Source organism: Cynocephalus volans, chromosome 13 (genome assembly GCF_027409185.1).
Source record: "Cynocephalus volans isolate mCynVol1 chromosome 13, mCynVol1.pri, whole genome shotgun sequence".
NCBI classification, from domain to species: Eukaryota; Metazoa; Chordata; class Mammalia; order Dermoptera; family Cynocephalidae; genus Cynocephalus; species Cynocephalus volans.
In genome coordinates this window covers 14,855,098-14,873,342 of record NC_084472.1, presented here as the reverse complement: position 1 = coordinate 14,873,342, position 18,245 = coordinate 14,855,098, and the positions used below count along the sequence as shown (strand labels likewise).

At 40.2% G+C, this 18,245-nt stretch overlaps 1 protein-coding gene and 1 pseudogene across 1 annotated transcript in view; both read left to right on the top strand.

The window, feature by feature from the left end:
* Positions 1-18,245, top strand: part of L3MBTL4 (L3MBTL histone methyl-lysine binding protein 4) — a 302,974-nt gene that overhangs the window by 117,574 nt on the left and 167,155 nt on the right. Inside the window, exon 11 of the mRNA XM_063076623.1 lies at positions 17,859-17,961. Coding sequence (XP_062932693.1) covers positions 17,859-17,961 — 103 coding nt within the window. The remainder of the gene's footprint in view (positions 1-17,858; positions 17,962-18,245) is intronic.
* Positions 4,124-6,680, top strand: LOC134362103 (vacuolar protein sorting-associated protein 53 homolog; annotated as a pseudogene).

Below are 18,245 nucleotides of genomic sequence, written 5' to 3'. Positions count from 1 at the left end.
AATCAGTGACTAATTGATGAGAAAAATTGAATCTGCTAACCTTATGGCTCAGTTACTGTCTCGTCCCTCAGGTGAAAAGAAACAATAAAATGTTTATAATAAAGTGTTTATAAAAGATAAGCTCTCATGGAAAGTAGGCTTACTTCTTTTTCAGGCATATATATACTGAGTTCAGACATAGAGAATGCTTTCTTTGCCCTATTCATTAATGGGCTCAAACCTGAGCTCAGTAATTTTAGCTAAGAAACAGAAGCTCGGTTAAAAAGACCTTCTGTTGAATTAAATTGGTCTCCAAAATATACCTTTCTGGTATATTTTATCGGTGTCTGTCTCCCTGCACCAGGAAGAGAGGGAGGACTGAGTCACTAGAAACTATTGCAATGGAAAAGGCATTGGCTTAAATGTATATATCAAGCCTTTCAATTAAGATGCTTTTCCTGGCCATCCTGTTTTAACTGGGCCTTTACCTATACCCTCCTTCCTTGGTTTGAGCAAATGTGGTTTATGATGGTATTTAGGCCTGAAGTCTCAGCTCTGTGTTTTTGAGATGTAAATTTTATGCCTTTTCTAAGTCATCTCTTTTGGAAATGCAAATTTAGGACAAGAAAAATTTTTTAGATGGTTATTAAAAATGGAATAAGTAAAGCAGATAGTGATGGGGTTTAAACAAAGACCAAATCTACCAAAGGCTGAATGGACCAGAGGGACCTCAACATTACAACGCCCCAAACCAGTTTGCTTTATTTATCCCAGTTTGGAGAAATTTTAAAATTCAGAAGAAAGAAATTAGAGTGATCAAAGTAGCTAACAATCACGTCAGGCAATAATCAGGTCGATTAAGAAAGGGGCAAGGGTTACAATTGGGATTGAGGAGAAGAGTGACAGTCTCTGACTCCCATCTTGCGCTCCTGCCAAGATTTCATCCTTGAGTAGCTTGGTAGGATCACCCATACTTGTCATTATTTAAATACCTTTCTTTCCCTCCTTCTCTTTCAACAATGGATAGATTATCCAGACAGAAAATCAGTAAGGAAACATTGGATTTGAATAACACTATATACCAAATGGACCTCACAAACATATATAGAATCTTCCATTCAATAGCAGCAGGATATAAATTCTTCTCAAGTGCTTAGGGAACACTCTCCAGGAGAGATTATATGGTCGGCCACAAAACAAGTCTTAACAAATTAAGAAGACTGAAATCATCTCAAATATATTTTCTGAACACAGTGGTCTACAAGTAGAAATCAGTATTAGGAGGAATTCTGGAAAATTTACAAATATGTGAAAATTCAACACACTCCTGAACAACCAATGGGCCAAAGAAGAAATCAAAAGGGAAGGCAAAAAGTATCTTAAAGACAAGCTGAAATGGAAATGAAACATATCAAAATTTATGTGATTCAGCAAAAGCAATGTAAAGAGGGAAGTTATAGCAATAAATGCCTATAGTAAGAAAAAAAAGAAAGATCTAAAATAACCTAACTTTACATCTCAAGAAACTAGAAAAAGAAGTACAAACTAAGCCCAAAGTTGGCAAAAGGAAGGAAACAATTAAAATCCAAGCAGAAATAGAGACTAGAAAGACAAAAGAGCAACAAAACTAAGAGTTGGTTTTTGTAAAGTTTCAAAGACAATTGACTTTAACTAGACTAACCAAAAAAAAAAAAAAAGAGAGAGAGAGAGAGAGAAGACATTACAACTGATACCACAGAAATACCAAGAATTATGAGATTACTATGAATGATTATATGCCAACACATTGGATAACTTAGAAAACAATAGACAAATTCCTAGAATCATTCAACCAACCAAAACTAAATCATGAAGAAATAGAAACTTTGAACAGATTGATAACGAGTAAGGAGATTGAATCAGTAACCAAAACCCTTTCAACAAAGAAAAGTTCAGGATCAAATGGCCTCACAGGTGAATTCTACTATGCATTTAAAGAAGAATTAATGCCAGTTCTTCTGAAACTTTCAAAAAACTGGACAGGAGAGAACTCTTCCAAACCTGTTTTACAAGGCCACTATTACCCCAATACCAAAGACAGACAAGGTCACTACAAAAGAAAATTGAAGGCCAGCATCTCTGATGAACATAAATGGAAAAATCTCAACAAAATAATAGAAAACTGAATTCAACAGCATATCAAAAAGATTATACACCACAACCAAGCGGGATTTATCCCTGGGATGCAAACATGGATTAACATATGCAAATCAGTAAAGGGTGATATATCACATTAACAAAATGAAGGACAAATACCATATGGTTGTGTCAATAGATGCACAAAAAGCATTTGACAAAATTCAACATTCTTTTATGATTAAAAACTATCAACAAACTAGGTATAAAAGGAATGTACCTCAACACAGGTCATTTATGACAAACCCATAGCTGAGATCATATTAAATGGTGAAAAGCTTAAAGACAAGACAAGCATGCCTACTCTTGCCACTTCTTTTTTTTTTTTTTTTTTTTTTGCCACTTCTATGTAGTATTGGAAGTCCTAGCCACAGCAGTTAGAGAAAGCAAAGAAATGAAAGGCATCTTAATTGAAAGGAAGAAGTTAAATTGTCTCTGTTTGCAGATGACATGATCTTACATATAGAAACCTGTAAGTGTTCCACCAAAAAAAACTATTAGAGCTAGTAAGTGAGTTCAGTAAAGTTGCAGAATACAAAATCAACATACAAAAATCAGTTGGGTTTCGATACACTAACTGTAAACTATTCAAAAAGAAATTAAGAAAATTAGCCCACTTACAATAACATCAAAAAGAATTAAAAACTTAAGAATAAATTTAATCAAGGAGGTGAAACATCTGTACACTGAAAACTATAAGACATTGACGAAAGAAATTGTAGAAGATACAAATAAATGGAAAGATATCCCACACTCATGGATTGGAGGACTTAATGTTAAAATGTCCATGCTATCCAAAATAATCCATAGATTCAATGCAATCCCTATCAAAATTCCAATGGCATTTTTCACAGAAATAGAAAAACTATTCTAAAATTTGTATGGAACTACAAAAGACCCCAAATAGCCCAAGCAATTTCAAGAAAGAAAAACAAAGCTAGAGGCATTTGACTCCTTGATTTCCAACTGTGTTGCAAAACTATAGTAATCAAAACAGTATGGTAGTGGCATAAAAACAGACTCATAGACCAATGGAACAGAATAGAGAGCCTAGGAAAAACCCATGCGTATATGATTAATCTTTAACAGGGGCACCAAGAACACATAGCAGGGAAAGGAAGCCTTTTCAGTAAATGGAATTGATAATCCTGGATCTTCGCATGAAGAAGAATGAAATTGGACCCTTATCTTATACCATATGCAAAAATTAACTCAAAAGGGACTAAATACTTAAACGTAAGATCTGAAACCATTAAACTCCTAGAAGAAAACATAGGGAAAATTCCTTGACATTGGTCTTGGCAATGAGTTTTTGAATATGACAACAAAAGCACAGACAGCAAAACCAAAAATAAACAAGTAGGACTTTATCAAACTGAAAAGATTCCACACAGGAAATGAAACAAGTCAGCAGAGTGGAGAGACAAGCTGCAGAATGGGAGAAAATATTTGCAAATTATACATCTGATAAGGAGTTACTGTCCATAAATAAGGAGCTCACACAACTCAGTAGTAAAAAAAAAAAAAAGACAACAAATAACCTGATTAAAAATGGGCAAAGGATCTGAATAGATATTTTCCCAAAGAAGACATACAGATATCCCGCAGGTATATGAAAAGATGCCCAAAATCACACTAATCATCAGAGAAATGCAAATCAAAACTACAGTGAGATATCACTTCAAACCTGTTAGGATGGCTATTATCAAAAAAAAAAAAAAGATAAGTGTTGGTGAGGATTTGGAGAAAAGAGAACCCTTGCACACTGTTGGTGGGAATGTACATTGGCACAGGCATTGTGGAAAACAGTATGGAGATTTCTTAAAAGAAATTAAAAATGGAACTACTGTATGATCCAGCATTCTCACCTGAGACTAAATGAAATAAGTGTCTGCACACCCATGTTCCTTGCAGCATTATTCACAATAGCCGAGATGGGGAAATAACCTAAGTGTCCATCGACTGAAGAATGGATAAAGAAAATGTGTTAAATCATGCCAGACACCATCTGACCACCTCCATCACAACGCTGAATGGCCTGCACGTGTTGGCAGGCAGCGCTGATTCCCTCAAAGCCATGACCAGGCCGAGACCGTATGGAGAAGTTGCTAATCTCCTTCAGGGTGTAACAAACGTCTGGAGCTCTTGGGTATGGGAATGCCACAGATCCGGCAGCTTCTGAAAGAGTGAAGGTGGTGCAGACTGCATTAGGACAACAAATCCTGGACAATTTTGAAGAAGTATTTCCTTCCCAGGGCACCAAGAGGCCAGGAGGACCCAGCAATGTCCTACGAGTCACACATCTGGTTGCTAATATTTTGGACCCTAGAATCAAACAGGAAAGCTTCAAAAAGTTTATTAAACAGCATTTGTCAGAGCATCTAGTGCTTTTTCAAGAAAACCAAGACATTGCCTGGCTGGACAAAACCAACAGACACCATGCCTGGATAAAATGCCAGCTTGTGGATTGCAAGGAGAACCGTCGCCATGTGTTTCCACGTGAGTGGTACCTCACTGAGACAGTTGCAGTAGAATTTTGCCAAGTGACAAGGACAGAACTTGCCAAGGTTACAGGTACCAGAGCTAAGGAGATTGAGGTGAAATTGTTTCTTGCTATGGAGAATAACTACCTTTGAGGGGTTTCTTGCAAAATGCTTCTCTGGCTGCACCCTGACAGATGGAACCCTGAAAAAACTCGAGTCTCCACCCCTATCTAGCAATCCCTTTCTGGAAGAGGAGCTATCACCAGAGATGGAGGAGCTGGCGATAGAGAAAGGAGATTTAGACCAGCCAAAGAAGCCTAAAGCCCCAGACAATCCATTTCATGGCACTGTTTCCAAGTGTTTTGAGCCTCATCTCTATGTGTATATCGAGTCACAGGACAAAAAACTTGGAGAGCTGATAGATGGGTTTGTGGCTGATTTCAAAGCCCAGAGCCACCTAAGCCCAACACTGATAAAAGGGGGTAGCATGCTCCCCACTTGTGCTGGCCTCTTTGCTACAGTAAGTGCATGGTATGTTCCTCTCATCTCAGTACTAGGGAGCCAGTGATCGCTGTGACCACCATTTTCCAGAAGTACCTGCAAGAATACGCCTGGAAAATCCTTTCTGGCAACCTGCCCAAAACCACAGCCAGCAGTGGAGGGCTGACCATCAGCAGCCTCCTCAAAGAAAAGCTCTCAGAAGTAGCCAGGTTCACTCTAGAGGAGCTCTACCTCATCTGCAGCGTCCCAGCACAGCAGAGTCCTGCCTGGCCACCACCCAGCAGCTAGAAGAAAAATTCAAAGAAAATGTTGGTGTAAATTTGATTGAACAACTCGATCTGACTGCAGAAATGGATACGTTCAGCACGGTCATCTCCAGCAGTATTCAGTTTTTGGTTCAGGATCTGGATGCTGATCCTGCCCTGACTGCTATGAGCAAGAGGCAGTGGCAGAATGTGGACCACATTGGTGACCAGAGCCCCGTGTCACCTCTATAATTCTTCACGTTAAGCAGAACGCCCCCATCATCCAAGACAACCTGGCCTCCACATGGAAATACTTCACTCAGTTCTTCATTAAATCTGAAGACTCCTTCATTTCCAAATTCATCACTCACCTCTTCAAGCACAAGCCAGTTAGCATGGTAGGAGCAGAACAGCTGCTGCTGGACAGCCACTCCCTGAAGATGGTACTGCTTGACCCCCATTCCACTGGCTGCCAGGTGGTGAGGAGAGCACTTGCCCGGTGCAGCAGCTCTGCTGTGAAAGGCACGACCCGGTCTGAGATGATCTTCAAGGAATAATGATAAGTCAGGCAGGTACCATTCACCCATGAAATGTCTCAAACAGTAGAACCCTAACACAGTGTTTCCCAAATGGTCCCGATGCTAAAAAATCACCTGGGACCCCAACTATGCCAACTTAATTAAAATCTTCAGAGGAGGGACACAACAATCTATACTTTAAAAAGCAATCCAGGTGATATTTATGACTCAGCAAATTTAGGAAATATTGCTCTAATTGTGAAGATGCAGGAGCCTGAGTTTGGAGTTACTGCTGCATAAGGAAATCTTGCAGAATCTATTTTGTGGTCAGCTGGCGAGAGGAGAGATGACCCCTGGCCTCCAACCACAGGTTCTCCTTGAGGGCTTATTCTTCCCCTGGTAGGTAGTGATGTCCCCTCATGAACTGTTGGTGGAATCTGTTGACAACTACATCAAACTCCTTACAGACCGCAACACAGAAACCTTCCAGAAGAGACTGGACACGAAGGGGCTGAAGAGGGGCCAGCAGAGCAGCATGCCGGAACCTCCCTCCAGGGGCTCCCCACCCCACCCTCAGGGACAGAGGCTCCGGCTCACTGTCTCTAACACCAGAACAGAAAGCATCTCGCATCCGCAGATTTGCAACATGGATGAATTTAGAGAAAATTATGTTAAGTAAAATAAGCCAGGCACAGAAAGAGAAATATCACATGTCCCCACTCATAAGTGGGAGCTAAAAAAATAATAAAATTGAGAAACTAATTAAAAAGAGATTGTAAGAACATTAAAAAAAAAAGTGGTGTATATATGCAATGGAATATTTTCCAGCAATAAAAGTGAAGTAATTCCTGCCATTTGCAACATTATGATGAACCTGGAGGACATTATGCTAAGTGAAAAAAGTCAAACTCAGAAACACAAGTACTGTAAGATCTCACACACGGAGTCTAAAAAGGTTAAACTCAAGCAATTAGTAGAACAGTAGTTACCAGGGGCTGGGGAATGAGCTGTTGGTCGAAGGTACAAACATTAAGTTAGAAGATGAACAAGTTTGGCGGATCTAATGTACAAGCATGGGTGGTGATAGATCTGTTATTAACTTGATTGTGATAATCATTGCACGATGGAAATATATATCAAATTATCACTTTGTACATATGGAATACATGCAACCTTTATTTGAAGTATTTTTAAATAAAAAAATTGAGAACAGTTTCTTATTGCACAGCATAGCAGAGTCTAAAGAGCACAAGGTCTGCAGATTAGGAAATTTGAACGTTTTTTCTAACTATCATAATGTAATTTATGAGCTGGCATAAATTATTTGACTTTCTAAACCTTTATTTCCTGTTTTACAAAAAATAAGTGTATGGACTAAGTCAGTGGTTCCCAACGTGGATGGAGAATACTTAAGAAATAAGATTCACAAGCATACCTCTGGAATTCGGATTTTGCGGGACCTGGAAATCTCTATATTTAAACATCTCTGAGTCCCTTCCAGTTCTGTATGCTGGTTACAGGATCCCTATCCTTCTGGTAGACTCGTAGGCTCTCCTGATTCTTCTGTGTCCATGGCCTCTGACCTTGTGGAGCCTGGTATATTGTCCTGCTGTTTTCGGCTGTACTGAAGTGGCACTCCACATGGTCCGTGGCACTGTGGATGCGCACACAGCCACGGGCAAATTAGAACTTGGATGGTCAGACCGTGTGATGGGAGCTTTCTCTCCTTTTCCGGATGGAAGTCTTTATATCAACAGTGAAAGGGAGTGTTATTGTTTGCTGTTTTGATCAGGCAGCACATGGAGTCTAGTCTACAGCGTCTCCTTGCATGGAACTCCGTTTGGGGCAGCACTGACACTGACACTCGTGAGGGCTTGTCCTTCTCTCTCAGTTCTACAGACAGACAAATTCAAAGCCATTATCAAATAAACTAGTGCAGGGGTGTTGGAGGGAATGTCAGCTGTTCCTTCTGTGTCATTGAAGCATCTATTATACACATCAGGGTGGAGGATTTCCTTGCATTTACGAACATGGCAATTCTGCCAAGTCTATTTACATTAACTCCATAAGGGATACCATTAATTGTAGAGTTTGGTTTAGGGGAGAAGCCATGAGGAGAAATGTGGTTAGAAATACACACACACATAAATATATGTGTGTGTGTGTGTGTGTGTGTGTGTGTGTGTGTGTGTATTTAGAGGGCTTCTCAGATGACTTCATGACATTTTCTGTTAAGAATGGCCAAAAGCTTATTGATCATGAAACCTCTTTTATCATGGCCATTTAGCTAACTTGAAAAGGGATTATCAGTGCCACAGTGACCGCTTTAGACTTACTATGGCTCCACTTAGGATTTCTCAACTTTACAATGGTGTGAAAGTGATACACATTCAGTAGAAACTGTGCTTCAGTACAGTTTTCAGTAAGTTACATGAGACACTCAACAGTTCATTATAAAATAGGCTTTGTGTTAGATGACTTGCACAACTGTAGTCTAATGTTAAGTGTTCTGAGCACATTTAAGGGAGGCTAGGCTAAGTAAGGTATTCAAAGGGATAGATGCATTAAATGCATTTTCAACTTAGAATATTTTCAACCTACAAAGGGATTATGTCGGGTTTATCAGGACGTAATCCCATTGTAAACTGAGTAGGATCATCTGTACTTTTCAGGTTATTAAAAAGATGTTATTATAGTTACCCCGCTTGAGAATCTTGAATTATAGAGTGTACCTAATTCTTCTAAATGACTTTTATATTTATACATGTTTGGTTATGAGAATATGTGGCATTTCTCTCAGCAGCTAGTCATTTTGATTTTTTTAGTAGGGAAATTAATTGTGGCACCTTCAATGAAACTAGAATGTACTAATTTTCTCTTTTGGTAAGTGCAGGAAAAAGCATTTCAAGGACTGGGGAAGGTCTCAAGCAATTCATGAGCTGCTGTGGTGTCCTTAGAGTAATTTAGGCCTGTCCCTTATCTCCCTTCATACGAAGAGAAAACCCCAGGAATAAGGAGAATGCAGGCACTATCCTTTTGGCTTGGGCTGAGTGTCATTGTGTGTAAGGATGGAGGAAGGAGAGAATGGGGCAGAGAATGAAGGAAAGAGAGAGAAGGGGGTGGCTTTGCAGAGTTTTTACTTAGGGAAGATGGGAATAATTTATGTCCACAAACCAAGTACCAAATTAGGGGTTGTTTTGTTTGTTTGTTTGTTTGTTTGTTTTTTAAAGCTGATTTCATATTAAAAGGTAAAGGAAGTTTGGGATAAAAGAAAGTAAGAAAACAGTTTTAGTTTTTTATAAAATGCAAAGTTTAAAAGATAAATGCATCTATTTTGATCACAGATTCTCATTTCTTTCTTAAGAATAATGAAAAAAAAAAAGAAATATGGGTGTCTAGTGAAGTAGTATTTGTGTTAAATACTTTCAGATACCACATTACTCTTCAGTCCCTCACAATAAGGTTATCAGTTAGGGGTAGGTTTAATTCAATTTAATTACATGTAAACCGATATTTTTGTGTGTGCCAATAATCCTTAAAGTTTTTTCTACTCTGTGCTTTTGCGTTGTCTTTGTTGGCCTCTCAAAATTTTATTTCTTCCATTGGTCGACAAAAGGGTCATTCTGGTTTTTTGAAATGTTAAAAACTGAGTTATAAAACAGTCCATTTCACTAAGGCCTATGCTATTCCGTAATACAAAAAGAGCCTGTGTATATTTAAATAGTTGTAGTATAAACTGTAATATAAATTCTTTACTATGTTAGGTAGATGGTTAGATTACCTTTCTCTACTAATATTGCCATCATTATACTTAAAGGTTTTTCTAGATCATCAAGTATGTGTAAAATTCACATTCTTAGGAACATTTTTTATACTTTTATTGCATTTACATTTCACAAAATTATTGTTCTATTTATATATCATAAAATATGACGGTCTGAAACCTAAGTACAAGCAACCATGGTGTTTGGTTATACTATTTTCTTCTTCTATTTGAGAAACTCATTATTATAGCACAATGGGTATTTATTGTCCTTAATTTCATTAAGAGATGGAGAATAGGGATGATTAACCTATAATTTCAGTTTAAGAGATAATGCTTTTTAGTTGTATTCTCTCAACATTCAAGGGTAATGATTTCATTAAATCTTCTTAGCAAACTGTAATAAAAATTTCTTGTGGGGGGTGGGGGCAGGATGGCAAAAAACCAGAATACTAACCTTAAAGTTTCTAATCCACAATGAAGATAGTAAGAGCTTAATTATTTGAAATGGGGACATGTGTGTACTTGAACAGTTTGCTTTATTTATTTATTTATTTACTTATATTTAGTTCTAGATTTAATACTTTTGCTCCCCTGTTCCTCTATTTTGCTGAGAAAATGAAAGCATTAAGTGGAGAAATTTGTTTTCTTCCCACCACCAAGTCCACTGGCACCCTTATCAGTGCACATGTGCTTTGCTTTCCTTTACTTTGAAACTGGTGGCAGTCACTGGCCCTGTTGATGGTGTATCCTGACTTCCGTGCTGGCCTGTCATTGCGTGTCCACCCGAGGACTTTTTCCTGTAATTTTACCCTCTATCTCCACATTATCAAATTTTTCGTCTACCAAAACATTCTCATCATCACTCAAACAAAAACAATATTAAAAATCCTTTTTTTTTTTTTTTGCCATAAACCCACTTCTTACAACCACCTTTATACTTTTTATATAAAAACTCCTCAAAAAGATTGTTTCTGGCTTTCCCCTCTTTCCTCTTCCATTCTCCCTTGAACTTCAATCAGGTTTGTTCACATCTTTTCACTGAAAACCTCCGTGTTACAGACATCACAGCCTTGCACACTGCCAAACCCAGTGACCAGTAGTGAGCAGGTCTTCATCTCAGCACCGTCCCACAATGCCAGCAACTTCCTCTTGGCACACAGACTTCATGTGCCTCCTCCGATGCTTTCCCGTGGCTTTCCTCTCAGTCCCTTGCTACCCCTTAGCCTTCTTTCTCACTGCTTTTCTCAGAGTTCAGTCCTCAGGCTTCTTTTCTGCGTCGGCACTAACTCACTATGGGAGCTCATCTAGTGCATGGCTTTATATACCAGGGATGGACGCCATCTATATGTTGACCCCCAGAGGTTTACCTGTAGCGCCAACTACAATGCAGGGCTCACCGCAAGCCCTTCACAAGTTTCCAGTAGAAGTCAGCACTTCTCCAACAACATGAGTCCAGTAGCTATGTTCTCATTGATTCACTCTCCACCCAGTACTTTCCAGTATCTCCCATCAAACCCAGAATGAACGGGAGACTCTGACTTTGGCCCACATGAATTTCTCTCTTGTAACTCTTCCCATCATCCACGCAGCTGCAGCTGCACTGACCTTCTTGCTGTTGTCCCAGGACGTCTGTGCTCTCACTTCATGCAGGATCTGCTCGAATGTCTGGGGTTCTTCTCTGAGTACTCTGCCTTAAAAAGCATCCCCACGGGCACCCCGTCACTTTCTCTTCCGTATCCCACTGTATGCATCTGCCTAGCTCCATACTGTCTGATGTCATATTATGCTTCTCATTTGATGCTTTATTCTATCTTCAGCACAAGAAGGTAAGCTCCAAGGGGCCGGGGTCTTTCTCTTTGCTTTGCTGCTATATCCCTGCACTGGGAACACTGTGTGGCACACAACAGGCACTCTGTATCTCTTTAATTAAATGAATAAGCTTCAGTGGTTATTTTTATTTTAAAAATAAGAAGAAACAAAGTATCTTAATTCATCTATTATCAGTGACATTTAAATGTTTCCCTTTTCAAAGAAGCAGTGTTTGTGTATCTTGTAGTGGATATTACCACCGAACACTATTGCCATTTCTCTATTATAAAATAACTTGCTAAATGAATCATATTGACTTGAATACTTTTTCAGCAGTGAGTAATTAGTGCTGAAATGAGGATAAGAGTGCTGCTGCTTGATCCTTGTTTTCTGATGCTGGCCAGCATCAGCCTGGAACTCATGCCTTTAGTAATGGATCATCTTAATTTGCTTCAGTCAGAGTCAGTATTATCATTCTGCTCTGGTCATCTCTATTTCGGAGAGGAAACTGCATCCTACTCAGAAGGAGGAGCATGATCTCAGCCTCTAACTCATTCCGGGTGGCGAATAAGCCTTTTTGTTTCCATCACTCATCGTCACCAATTTGGGCCATTTTGAAATAAGAAAGGACAGTTCCTCATCTCATTTTCTAGGGATGAATACAATCTCTCTTATTTCTTGAATTTGCCTTGATATCTTACATCATTTTTACATCACGATAGGTATAATAACCACATGCAACACTTTTTTTTTTAAGGGTTATTAGTTGATTTCACAAAAGGAAAAACAAAATAAAATTACTGTTTTATCCTAGGAATTTTTCAGCTGCAAGTAACACAAAAATCTGTTTATAAAGGCTTAATCAGAGAGACAGTTATGTTTCCTACATGACAGATCACCGTGTAGTAGGCCCATGGCTGGCAATGTCATAGGTCCAGGCTCTTTCTTTCTTTATTCTCTTCTTTCCTCAGCACTTTTGTGTTTGTCTTTGTGCTTGCCACCTCATGAGCTCGTACATCTGCATTTCAGAAAGTTCAAAGAAGGGAGAAATGGGCAGAGCAGCACCGCCTCATCTTTACTCTCGTAGTAGGAAAGAGAAGCATTTATGGACATGCCTGCGATGCCCTTCCCGTAGGTCTTATTGTCTAAGTGTCAGATGACCACATCTGCATGTAAGAGAGGCTGGGAGAGATGACATTTTTAGGTGGCACCTTGCTGTCCTGAACAAAATCAGGATTTGGTTAGCAAGGAAGGAGTGAAGAAATATTGGGCAGGTAACCCCAGTGTCTGTCCTGGCTGCTTATATTAACCTTGTATTTTCATGAGAATGGGAATCTCATGAGGACATTTGATTATAATATCATGTTAGGATGAAGCATTATTTATTATTCAGATAATTTCCAGTTTATAAGCATGTTTTCTGATTTTTTTTTGTCTTTGTATGAACATTGCGATTATATTTACTTGTGCCTGGGTAAAATTTTCATAGAAGACTTGGAATAAGTTAGGAGTTATTCATGCTACTCCATGTAGCAAGTAGCTCATAGTATTTAGAAATGGAAGATTAGAGATTGATCTGAGACAACCTAAGTTCTGAAATGAGGATAAAATAGTGATTATCTCACTATGAAGATCTACCAGAATAATGTTGACTGATTAATTGTTGTTTTATTATTATTTATTCATTCATTAAACATACTTATTGTGTATCTATTATGTGCCAATTACTGCTGTAGTAAGTGCTGAGGTTACAATGGTAAACAAATCAGATAAGGTGAATGTTCTCACTGTAGGGAAAGAAGATGGATGATACGCAAATAAACTAGGGAGATGATTTCAGGAAAAGTGGTCAAAAGAAGGCAAGAAAAGGTCATATGGTCAGGGATGATCTCTCTTAAAAAGAGTTTTAGAGCTGAGAACATTTTTTCTTGAGACTTAGTTCTCCAAATAATAAAATTGCAATTAAGATAATTTTGGCAAAAATGTGATTACTTTCTGGAGAAAAGCATTAATTTGACCATAGAGTCCCTTTATCTTAGAAGCGACTATGTGAATTGTAGAATTTTCAGGTTTCTTTTCCCCAATGGATGGCTGTCTAATTCACCAATTGAGTCAACACATTACACTTCATCATACAAAATTTAATGAGGAAATTGCTAGGTTCCATGCATTTTTATTTCCTGTTCTTCTTGATTCCTTTGTTATGTCCCTTGCTGTGGTTCTTAATATGATAACTCTTCTAGTTAATGTGATAACTAAGTCAAGGTCGTGCCTTTCCTTACAGCTCTACCAAGGAAAGAATTATAGTACCCATCAGGGAACTGCCAATAAATATGCATTGACAAATATTAAAAACATCACTTTAAACTTTAATCTAATCAAGTGCATTAAAATAGTACTGAAAACAATATTAAGTGGCATTTATTGAGAGTTCACTGTGTGTGAAATGTTGTTCACACACAGAGTTGTCTGTGCTGGCTGATAGAGAGTATTTTTTTATTTCTTATTGATGGATTTAATATTCCAGACCTTTGTGATGGTAGCCTTGGTAGTGTATTGCAAGATGAGGTTGGAGAAAAGTCTGTTTATAAATGCTATGTTTCCTTTTTTCTCATAGATCCTTTTTCTCCCTAAATGGCACAAGCATATTTCTTAATTAGGGACTTGTTTACAATTTTTAAACATCAATTCCTCTGATTTGCTTTAAAGGTGTTTTTTTTAAAAAAAGTTGTTTCCAAAAGGTGCCTTTGGATAGAGCAGCTCTTATTTTTATCTATTTATCCCCCAAGGTGTGTCAGAAAACTCTTAAGAAGTGTCTGAGACATACTTTCTTATTGTTCAGTAAATGTGAGGAACACGTATTTGAGGTTTCAGTATTTATTCGAATATCACCACGTATTAGGAACTAGCCTCAGTCATTGTTCTCATGCAACATAATCATAGTATAGTGCAAATTTCTGGTTTATATGTGAGCCTCTTTTCCGGACTGAGCACCTTGAGGGAAGGACTACATGACACTATTCACATTCAATGACACCTGTTCATTCAATAAGCATTTACTGAGCACCAACTATGTGTCAGATGAGGTACTGGTGACACTGTACTGAAATACACTCAAGCTTGCAGACCACAGTCTCAAAAGAGAGTTAGGCATTAAACAAATAATTGTTTGATTTGTAATGAGGCAAATGCTATAAAAAATGGGGACTTAGCCTGCTCCTAGAAGCCAGTCTGAGGAAGTGAAATATAAGCCAGAGCCCTGCAAGGTCAATGGGAGTTGTCCAAGGTAACAAGGGACGCTCATTCTAACAGGGAAATGCCTCTAGCGATAAAAGAATGCGGCAGGCTCAGTGCACAGCAGAAGGCCAGCACAGATGTAGAGCTGAATAAGGAGAAAAAACAAGTAAGATATTTCTGAGGAGACAGACAGGAGCCAGGTCAGGTAGCCCAGGCCAAAGATTCAGAGCTTAGTCTCAACAGCAATGAGAAGCCGTTGAAAGGTGCTGAGAGTGAAGTGATATGATTAGATTTGTGTTTTGAAAGCAGTGCTGTGGTTGCAAGGTGGAGAATAGATTGGGGTGTGTAAGGAATAGCCACTGAAATTCTCCAAGCAGAAGATGGTGATGACTTGGTTGGAGTAGGCCAGTCACAGCAGTGATGATGATACATGGGCAGGTTAAAGAAATAGTTAAGACATTGAGGATTGATAGTTGGGGTGCAATGAAATGAAATGAGGGAGAAGGGATGTCCAGGACCCAGGTTTCTGACATGGACTGTGACATGATGTGCTGAGATGAACAGCTATAGGGGAAAAAGGTTAGGGCCAAGGTGGTGAGTTCTTTGAACTCGTTGAGTGTGAAATGACTTTAAGAAATAGCAGTGGAGATGTGGAGTGGAAGCTGAATATATTGGTCTGGTATTTAGTGTCTGGGCTGTGTTCTGTGAGCATTTGTAGCACACAGTTGGCAAATGGAGCTGCAGACATGCGTGACCCAGGAACACACCTTGAGGAGGTTCTTTGACATTTTGAGTTGACTAGAGGAAGAAAAGCTAAGCTGGCAAAGTGGATTACAAATGAATGTTCATATGAGAAGAGAACTGTCAGAGTGTGAAGTCACCAAAGCCAGTGACAAGAACAGTTCAGGAAGGAGATGGCCAACTGTTATAACAGTACCATGACAGTGAGGTGGCACACACACAGCGTGCACAGAGGCTCGATGAGTGGAGGTCGTCTGTGACGGTGGAAGATAGATCAGTGGGGCGCTAAAAGGGGGCATGAGGAAGAGAGATCGCTTCTTTGCCAAGTCTGGCCATGAAGGGGAGACAAGTGAGCAGCAGCTAAGGGGGAATGTGGGATTCAAGTAGAGCTTTTAGGCTTTTGTTTTTTGTTTTGTTTTGTCTTTGTTTCTTTTTATAATGAGGGAACCTGGAGTATGTTTAAATGCTGATCAGTACTCAAGGAGCAGTTAAAATAGATGAGCCTCTAAATGCTGAGTGCAGGAGGTGGGTGAGAGGCAGACATAAAGGGTGGGGGTTTGCTCTGGAGGGGTGGGTGCTCCCTGCCTTGTAACGGAGAAGAAGGAATGGAGAGGAAGGGGCCACAGCACAAGGAGATGGGTGTGGGGTCGCTGCCACTGGCCTCTGTCTTCTCAGCCAGCCACAGGCAAGCTCAGCTGCCAGGAGCGAAGGGCGGAGGTTAGTGGAAGGTTTGGGAGAGTGGTGTTTTGGTAGCACCTCGCATGCACTATGTGTGAGTTTTTTGAAGAAAGACTTAGTTGTGGGAAACACAGAGCAGCAGGATGTTTCAATTGATCCATGGTTTGCTTTCTTTTCACAGCCAGGTGTGATATAAAGTCAGAGAGGCAAAGGAGCTTATTTGCAATAGAGGGTCAAATAATGGTTGATAGAGTGTAAGTGAGACAAGGGAAGGGGGTTATGACAAAAGGGGACTGAAAAAGAGGAAAGAAGGGAAGTTAGTGGCCTGGAAATTCTACTGATGTTGAAAACATCAGCAGCAGTTGGGGCATCTGGGCAGGCAATCTGGAAGGATAGGAGTTTGTAGTCAGATGGGGCATTGGCTTAGTGACTTTAGAAGCAGTGCCATTTTAGGTCGATAGCAAGAGCCAGAAGGCTTCATTTGTGTGTGTGACCCAGATTGGTTCAGGGAAGAGGCCACTGGAGACGAGGAGGTTAATGACCTGCTGAGGCAGCATCTTGGATGGGATGTCCGTGTGGGTGCCTGCAAAGGACTGCTGGAGTTGGGACAGAGCAGAACACAGTGAGCCAGATACCAGAGTCTTCCCTGAGTGATACAGGGTGACAGCAGGCAGACGGATGGAAACAACCAGGAGGCAGATGGTGGCGGCACCCACACCATCACCTCGGAAGAATAGGAGTCTTAGAAGTGTGCTGGAGAGGAGGCGTGGGGAGGAAAAGAGGGCGGTGACTTCTCTGTCAGTGCTGAGGCACGTGGTGTGTGAGAAAATGAACTCCTACTGAAGAGGGCAGCGGGAAGCAGGGTCTTCAACCAGCCAGAGGAAACTAGAGCTAGGAGATGCAGAAAAGAGAGACACGGAGAGGCGCATGAGGAAGCAGGGTCTGGAAGCTGGGGAGGAAGAGTGAAAGTGTGGGACTGTCAGAGAAGTGAGGCCCAGAACAGCATGACTGTATGGGATGGAACATTCCAGGCACTGATATCTGTGAGTGAGAGAGAGAGAAAGAGAGAGTGCGTGCACATGTGTGTGTGTGCACATATGTGCATGTGTGTGCTTGTGTGTATGTTTGGGGGGGCATGAAAGACTGGAGAATTATAGAACAGGGCATGGGGGCTTCAATCCTGATCCTCTTTAGGGAGAGATTGCTTTTGGGCTTGACAGCCCTATCCCTGGCCTGGAATGGCACAGTGCCACACGGCACAGTGTTGTGCAGCAGCTGTCGGCTCTTCCTCGTCGCCTCTGCCACTCCTGGGAGGCCTGGGCATGCCCGTGTGCTCGTGTGGTTGAGTGGGGCTTTCACATCCTCAGCGCTCTCAGCGCCTGGCTGTATTGCCTTTGTCACTGTCAATCTCTGAAAGAAATGAGTGTTCCCATATCGGTTTTTTTTTTTTAAGCTTTTTCAATGACTTACTCTTTTCTCTGTATACTTGTCTATGATTCATTTTCCTCTCTCTCTGATGTTAGTTGTGCTGTTAGCGTTACTTATTATAGCACTGGTACTTTCTGCTAAGTCATTTTAGACAACATCACAAGTACTCAATAAGTGGTTTTTGGTGATGATTTGTTTTTAATTTGTAAAGTCTCAATTAATATCATTTACTTATTTTAGTCTTTCCAGTTCTTCTCTAATGAAGGTGTTTTCAGGTCTGTTCTTTTACTTCCTGAAGGAGCAAATGATGTGAAAATCCTTCCGAGTCAAGCTGTCTGTCCTACTCCAGGGTGCCGAGGAATAGGCCATATCCGTGGTCCACGTTACTCAGGACATCACAGGTAAAAGTTTTTCTTATTTAAATTATTTCAGGGATGAGTGAAACCATCATGCAGATCCGCAGCTACATGAGGCATCATAAGCGAGTCTCAGAGCTGCTTTCCCCACCGCACCCTCTCCCCTTCTGTGGGGAGGTCCCTCCTTGACACTCGCTGCCATCTGCTCGTGTGTGCCCCTCTACAGCGTCTTGGACTCCTCAGGTGTTTCCAGACCCATGTCACATCCCAGACTCTCTCTCTCTAACATTTTCCTGATATGTACATGCTGTCTCAGATACACTCACCGT